The sequence below is a fragment of the Podarcis tiliguerta genome (assembly GCF_965153285.1).
Source record: "Podarcis tiliguerta genome assembly, chromosome: 18".
In the NCBI taxonomy this organism is placed as follows: Eukaryota; Metazoa; Chordata; class Lepidosauria; order Squamata; family Lacertidae; genus Podarcis; species Podarcis tiliguerta.
Window position 1 is genome coordinate 815001 of NC_139551.1, and position 7575 is coordinate 822575.

General features: G+C 45.4%; 1 protein-coding gene across 2 annotated transcripts in view; it reads right to left on the reverse strand.

The window, feature by feature from the left end:
* The window catches only part of PIK3R2 (phosphoinositide-3-kinase regulatory subunit 2), a 20051-nt gene that overhangs the window by 11552 nt on the left and 924 nt on the right, over positions 1-7575 (reverse strand). Inside the window, exons 1-6 of one of the 2 annotated variants that reach the window (XM_083421518.1) lie at positions 6925-6940; positions 5542-6190; positions 4485-4577; positions 3031-3087; positions 2807-2941; positions 1461-1665 (exon numbers count right to left, since the gene is read on the reverse strand). In XM_083421518.1, the coding sequence (XP_083277644.1) occupies positions 1461-1665; positions 2807-2941; positions 3031-3087; positions 4485-4577; positions 5542-5860 (809 nt within the window). In that variant the 5' untranslated portion in view covers positions 5861-6190; positions 6925-6940. Of the gene's footprint in view, positions 1-1460; positions 1666-2806; positions 2942-3030; positions 3088-4484; positions 4578-5541; positions 6191-6924; positions 6941-7575 lie in introns of those variants that run through there. The other variant, XM_083421517.1, reaches the window with a different exon arrangement.

Below are 7575 nucleotides of genomic sequence, written 5' to 3' on the forward strand. Positions count from 1 at the left end.
GGCTCGACTCTGGTTCCATTTGCAAAACCCCTGGAAGACTTGATCATCATTGTTTGCTAAAAAAATCAGTAAAAAATCGCGGAACGGATTCTTTTCGTCTTTCAAGGCACCACTGTAGATAGTTAGATAGATACAGATAGATACAGATAGAAAGAGATAGATGATAGATAGATAGATAGATAGAGATAGATGAAATAGATAGAGATGATAGATGATAGATAGATAGATGATAGAGATAGAAAAATGATAGATATAGATAGATGAAATAGATAGAGATGATAGATGATAGATAGATAGATAGATAGATAGATGATAGAGATAGAAAAATGATAGATATAGATAGATGAAATAGATAGAGATGATAGATGATAGATAGATAGACAGATGATAGATAGATAGATAGATACAGATAGAAAGAGATAGATGAGATAGATGAGAGAATGATAGAGATACAGATAGAAAGAGATAGATGATAGATGAGATAGATGATAGATAGATGATAGATAGATAGATAGATAGATAGAGATAGATAGAAAGAGAGATGAGATAGATGATAGATGAGATAGATGATAGATAGATATACAGTGGTGCCTCGCAAGACGAAAAGAATCCGTTCCGCGAGTCTCTTCGTCTAGCGGTTTTTTCGTCTTGCGAAGCAACCCTATTAGCGGATTAGCGCTATTAGCGGTTTAGCGGCTATTAAAGGCTTAAGGGATTAGCGGATTAGCTGCTAAAAGGCTATTAGCGGCTATTAAAGGTTTAAGGGATTAGCGGATTAGCTGCTAAAAGGCTATTAGCGGCTATTAAAGGCTTAAGGGATTAGCGGATTAGCTGCTAAAAGGCTATTAGCGGCTATTAAAGGCTTAAGGGATTAGCGGATTAGCTGCTAAAAGGCTATTAGCGGCTATTAAAGGCTTAAGGGATTAGCGGATTAGCTGCTAAAAGGCTATTAGTGGCTATTAAAGGCTTAAGGGATTAGCGGATTAGCTGCTAAAAGGCTATTAGCGGCTTAGATCAGCTGATAAGCGGCTTAGCGAACAGCTGTTAAGCGGCTTAGTGCCTTAGAAAAAGGGGGTGAGAAGCGGGGGGAAAATTGCAGGAACTCGCAAGACATTTTCGTCTCGCGAAGCAAGCCCATAGCAAATTCGTTTTGCGAAGCACCTCCAAAACGGAAAACCCTTTCGTCTCGCGGGTTTTCCGTCTTGCGAGGCATTCGTCTTGCGGGGCACCACTGTAGATAGATAGATAGATAGATAGATAGATATAGATAGATAGATACAGATAGAAAGAGATAGATGAGATAGATGATAGATAGATAGATAGATATAGATAAAAAGAGATAAATGATAGATAATAATAATAATAATAATAATAATAATAATAATAATAATAAGCGCCCTCTACCCAGAGGTCTCAGGGCAGAGCGGATGTCCAGAGAGGGGTCCCGGGTTCCGACCCACCTGGCGGCCGGCGCCCCCCGCAGGACCAGGCCCCCGAAGAGCTCCCCCAGGGCCCGGGGCCCCAGCCCGTTGCTCTCGGCCTGCTCGGCCACCTTGGCCCAGTGGCGCAGGAGGAACTGCAGCGTCAGCAGGTGTGCCAGGGGCATGGCCGGTGGCGCCAGGAGAGACAGGAGATGCTGCCGGCCAGAGTCCGGAGGGGGGGCGTCTGCAAAAAAGGAAAGGAGGGGGTTAATTTCCCCCCCAAAAAGAAAAGAAAGGTTTGGGGGGCTCAAAGGACCCCCCCAAAGTCCCGTGTCCAGGAGAACCCAGGCACTCTGCACGCGCTCAGGGGTACCTTGGTGATCAAACTTGCCATATTTTTCCGTGTGCGAAGTTTTTCCCCCCAAAATTTTTTTATTGGTTTTCACAATATTATTAACAAACACACAAGACAAACAAACATAAAGCATGGCCTTATTAAAAATTACACTTATAAACTTTGTTCAGTGACTTCCTCGCTTCCCCTCGGTTGAATTTCATTGCATGCCCTTTGAACACTTTTCCAAATCCCAATTTTTATGCAATTTAACTTAAACATGAACATCCTTAAATCTTCACCTTATAGAATTAAACCTATTAATTCATCACTTAACATCAATAAAATCCTAAGCCCATTAAGTATCTGCAAGCTGTTTCCAGCTAGCTTAACTTAACAAATTTAACTAAATAATCATTCAATTTATTCCATTCTTCCTGCGTGCGAGGTTTCCTCCCTAAAAAATAATGTCCAAAATTGCGCCTTGGTTTTTGAACATTTTGGAAGTCAAACAGACTTCCGGAACGGGTGAAGTTTGGAAATTTTGCTATTTATTTTGCATTTTTGAGGCTTTTTTGGTTAACTTTGGTTAACCCAGTTCAGCTACTGATTGATTGATTGATTGTGTGGCTGCGGAAATGGATAAAAGCCCCCCATCCAAACAATGGCTATTATCATTGCAGGTAATTTTAATTTTTATCATCTACAATACTGCCTTATTTACTTTATAATACAGTACACTGATTATCGCTTTCATTCTATGGATCAATGGTCTCATTAGATAGTAAAATTCACATTAAATGGCTGCTTTAGGGGTTGCTTTTAAAAGCCTGGAACGGATTAATCCATTTTGCATGAATTTCTATGGGAAAGCACGCCTTGGTTTTGGAACGCTTTGGTTTTGGAACGGAATTTCCGAAACGGATTACCGTCAATAAAATGCCCAATATTTGGGGGAAATGGATTAAGTTTGGGAAGCAGTGTACCACTGTATATATATACACACACACACAACCCCTAAAAAGTTTGTGAAAATAAGAATACGCCTCACCCTGGAGGATGCGCAGGATTTCGCACCCGAGTCCGGGCGGGACCACCGGGGTGGGCAAGTCTTGCAGGTACCCCTTGAGAGCTTCTCCCAGAGACGGGGCATCGAAAGCGTCCAAGTCGCCAGACGCAGCCCAGTCTGGGGGGAGAAAATAATAATAATAATAATAATAATAATAATAATAATAATAATAATGCAATATTGCACCCCAGAAGCCTGCAACTCACCAGCTCCCAGCCTCAGCTCTGAGCAGGACGTCCGATAGAGGGATGCGCTGTCCAGCCCTAAGGGGAAAACACACAGCCGGTCGACTTGGGGGGGTCTCGGGGGGGCGAGACCCCCACCCTCCCCACTCCCCACGGGGAAAATAAGTACCGCATTTTTTGCACCATAACACGCACTTTTTTCCTCCTAGAAAGTAAGGGGAAATGTCTGTGCGTGTTAGGGAGCGAATGCCTGCGGGTGGCGGGGGGGGGGGGGCGGGGATCTGCTGCAGTCGTGAGCAGAGGATCCACGGTTCCCCTTCCTTCCCTCCTCCGTGGTTACAAAGCACGGATCCACATGGATCCTCAGGATTTTTGCACTGGGTCACCCCAAATTCACCGTCAGATCACATAGCACGTCCATGGCTACAGCTTGCACCAAAAAAATCATGCACCCACTGTTTTGTGGGGCCGCAGTGGTGCAAAAACGTGGTTACAAAGCACGGATCCACAGGGATCCTCAGGATTTTTGCACTGGGTCACCCCAAATTCACCGTCAGATCACATAGCACGTCCATGGCTACAGCTTGCACCAAAAAAATCATGCACCCACTGTTTTGTGGGGCCGCAGTGGTGCAAAAACGTGGTTACAAAGCACGGATCCACAGGGATCCTCAGGATTTTTGCACTGGGTCACCCCAAATTCACCATCAGATCACATAGCATGTCCATGGCTACAGCTTGCACCCAAAAAATCACACAACCCACTGTTGCCTGGGGCCGCAGTGGTGCAAAAACGTGGTTACAAAGCACAGATCCACATGGATCCTCAGGATTTTTGCACTGGGCTACCCCAAACTCACCGTCAGATCGCATGTCTGTGGCCACAGCATGAACCACAAAAATCATATATCCACTGTTTCATTTATAATATTTTTTTTCTTGTTTTCCTCCTCTAAAAACTACGTGCGTGTTATGGTCGGGTGCGTGTTATAGAGCGAAAAATACAGTAAATTAAAAAGCTTTCCTTTAAAAAGCTCCACCTGGGTTTCCGCCTACTACTAATAATTTATTTATAACCCTCCCATCTGGCTGTAGTAATAATAATAATAAGAAGAAAAGGAATAATATATTTTTAACATTCCCATCTGGCTGTAATAATAATAATAATAATTTATAACAATCCCATTTGGCTGTAATGATGACAACAACATCAACAACTTATTTATGGCCCTCCCATCTGGCTGTAATAATAATAATAATAATAATAATAATAATAATAATAATAATAATTTATGTGGTCCTTCCCCTTTCCCAGACCGGGAGTCAGGGCGCACCTTTGAAACCCCCCCTTTTAAAAAAGGGAAAGGGAAAGGGAAGGCGAGACCCTCCCCAAATTCACTAAAAGCCTTTTCATGAGGACTAGCACCCTGCCAAAAAATACCTGCCCTCCAGTCCCCCCCCCCCATTTTGCTCACCTTTCTTCTCAATGGCGTCCACCAGCCTGCACAGCAGGGGGGGCGCCACTTCGGGGGGAGCAAACTGCTCAGAGAGTTCGGGGAGCGCCAACCCTGGGGAAGGAGAAATCGGGAGGGGTTTATTGAAAGCAAATCCATTTCAATCACCATTTAAATCACCAGGATGCGCAGGATTTCGCACCCGAGTCCCGTGCGATTTAAATTGATTTAAATCAAATCCATTTAAATCACCATTTAAATCACCAGGGTGGGTTTTATTTACATCAAATTCATTTAAATCACCAGGGTGGGTTTTATTTAGATCAAATTTTCAGAGTACTTTTCAGTCATGAAATTACTGATTTGGTTCTACTCTTAGAAATACATAGATAATGCTGAGATTATTGTGAGGTTGAATAAGTGAACTTTATATTTGGACAACTTTTCCACTATAGGAAAAAACATTTCCTTAATAACAATTTATTTAACGAAAGCAAAAACGTTACAGCTTATGTATCCCTTTTCCTTAACCGATGTAAAACTATTAAAAAAACAGTAACTTAGACTCAGTTTTAGCAACATGAACAACTTTAAACAAATCCTTACTTCCTGATTGTAGCCTTTGGGCTACAATGTAACTCAAACAGAAAATAGTTAGAAAGGCTTTTCCTCCGAAAGAATTTTATTTTAAAAAACCGATTTAAATGCTTAAAAATCTGATTTAATTTTTTAAAATCAGATTAAAAATTTTTAAAATCCAATTTAAATTTTTTTAAATCTAATTTAATTTTTTAAAAAAATCCAATGTAATTTTTTTAAAAAATCCAATGTAATTTTTTTAATCTGATTTTTTTATATAAAAAAATGAAAACATAAGAATAGATTTTTATCTGCCCTGCTCACCGCGCTCGTCATCCTCGCACCTCACCCTCTTGGACGTGCACCAGCCCTAAACGGAGAGGCTGCCTGCGGGGACGGCGCCCAGGAGCCCTTCTGCCCCCCAAGCGGGCGTCCCGCCCCTTCCCCTTCCCCGCCGCCCTCCCGGCCGCTCGCCGCGCTCGTCATCCCCGCACCTCACCTGCTTCCTCTTTTGACGCCGGTGCGGCCGGCAGGGGCCTGATCCCCCGGGGCCGGTGGGGCGGCAGGGGGATCTTGACCGGCCCCACGTACTCCACATAGGTCCCGGGGAAGTCGCCCTTCTGCTTGGTCCGCTCGTTGACCCCCAGGATCCAGCCGATCTGGTGGGGGGTCTGTTCGTCGCCCTCCTTGAACCCCAGCGCCTGGAGCGCCCCCTTGCTGACCACCAGGGTGTCTCCGGGCAGCAGGTCAATGTCGGCCTCCCGCTCCTTGCGGTACGGGTACAAGGCCCGGTACTGGAAGCCGTCGGCGCTGCCCATGCTTCCCGCGAGGAGCGAGCGGAGGAAAGCGCTCCGCGGAGGGATGAGGAAAAGACCCCCTCGCCGCTACGCTTCCGGGGGGCTCCGCATGGGTCAGGTCTGGGGGTCGGCAAAGCAAGGAGGCGCCGGGCGGCGTCCGCAGGGTCCGCGCAACGCCCAGCCACCCCCTTAAGTGCAGCCGCGCTCCCGCAACTTGAACCCGCGACTCAGCCACACGATGGAGCAGAGGGAGGGAGCGACCAGCATAATCCGGGGAGGCGGGGGAAGCGGCGGCGGCCGAGCGGGGGTTTCCCGGGGGGGCGGGTGTTTCCGACGCGCAGGATGGGGACCCTGGAAAAGCAGCGGGGGGGGGGGGGGAGGAGAGAGAATTATTCAATTAATAATAATAATATATTCTTTATTCCTCGCCCACCCAGGGGAAAAGGAGAGAATTATTCAATTAATAATAATAATAATAATAATAATAATATATTCTTTACTCCTTGCCCATCTGGGGGGAAAGGAGAGAATTATTCTAATAATAATAATAATATATTCTTTATTCCTTGCCCATCTGTCTGGGTTTGCCCCGCAAAGTAGAAGCAGTCAATGCCAAGGCCTGGACTGGCAAGAAGAAGAAGAAGAAGAAGAAGAGGAGGAGGAGGAGGAGGAGGAGGAATAATCATCATCATCATCATCATAAGGGTGAGCAGGTAAAATCCATTGGGCCATCAATACGGGTCATAATATAGAAACGGAAGCATGGGAACAATTGTGGAATAGGGAAATCGAATTTACAGAGAAAAGTCCGGCCAAAAGGTAGAAATGCAGGTAGACTGTCCCTGCAGCTGGAGGTTCCATTATTATTGCTATTATTATTATTATTATTATAATTTATTTACTGCCCTATACCTGGGGAGTCTCAGAACAGAACCAAGATATAAAACTACAAAAAATGGCTTTCTGACTCCTCCTTCCCTTCCAAACCCTGGCCCCGATCCAGGAGCAGCGGCACCCACGGGGGGGGGGGCGAGATTCCCCCCTCCTCTCCCAAGCTGCCCCCCCGCCCCTCCCCAAATTCTTACTTTAAAAATAAAATTGAGATTTACGGCTCTCTCATCCTTTCCCGTCTTCGGTTGGGGGGGGGGCGGGCAGGATCCTGGCTCTTTCCCCAGAGTAAGACAGAGGGGCCTGGAAGCAAGAATCAGGTTGGGGGGTCCGGGAAAAGGGGGGGGGGACATGGGACACAGAGAGTCAGAGAGAAAAAGGAATTTTTTCTCCGGAGTTGGGAGAAAAAGATGGGGAAAAATTCCTTCCGGGTGCGAGAATAGGAGGAGGAGGAGCGAGAGGGAAGAGGGAGGGAAGAGAGGAAATGTAAGGCTGGGAGGGGGTTCCAGGGGTCATCCAGTCTGACCCCGCTGCAACGCCCCTCGCTGAGGACTAGCGCCTTGAAAGCACACTAATTTTCGAATTAATTTTCGTTTCGTTTCGTTTTAAATAACTTTATACGTTTAGGGAAGCTTTTCATATCTGACGGGATTATTGTATTTTTAAATATTTTGCTGGAGGCCGCCGAGAGTAGCTGCGGAAACCCAGCCGGTTGGAGGGGGGTATAAATAAATAAATTAATAATAACAATTAGCGCGTCTTCGTTTCTTCATTTAACCCTTTCACGTCGTTTTGTACGATTGCATTTTTATGCAACGCTGCTATTATAGACGGGCGGTCGTTTATTG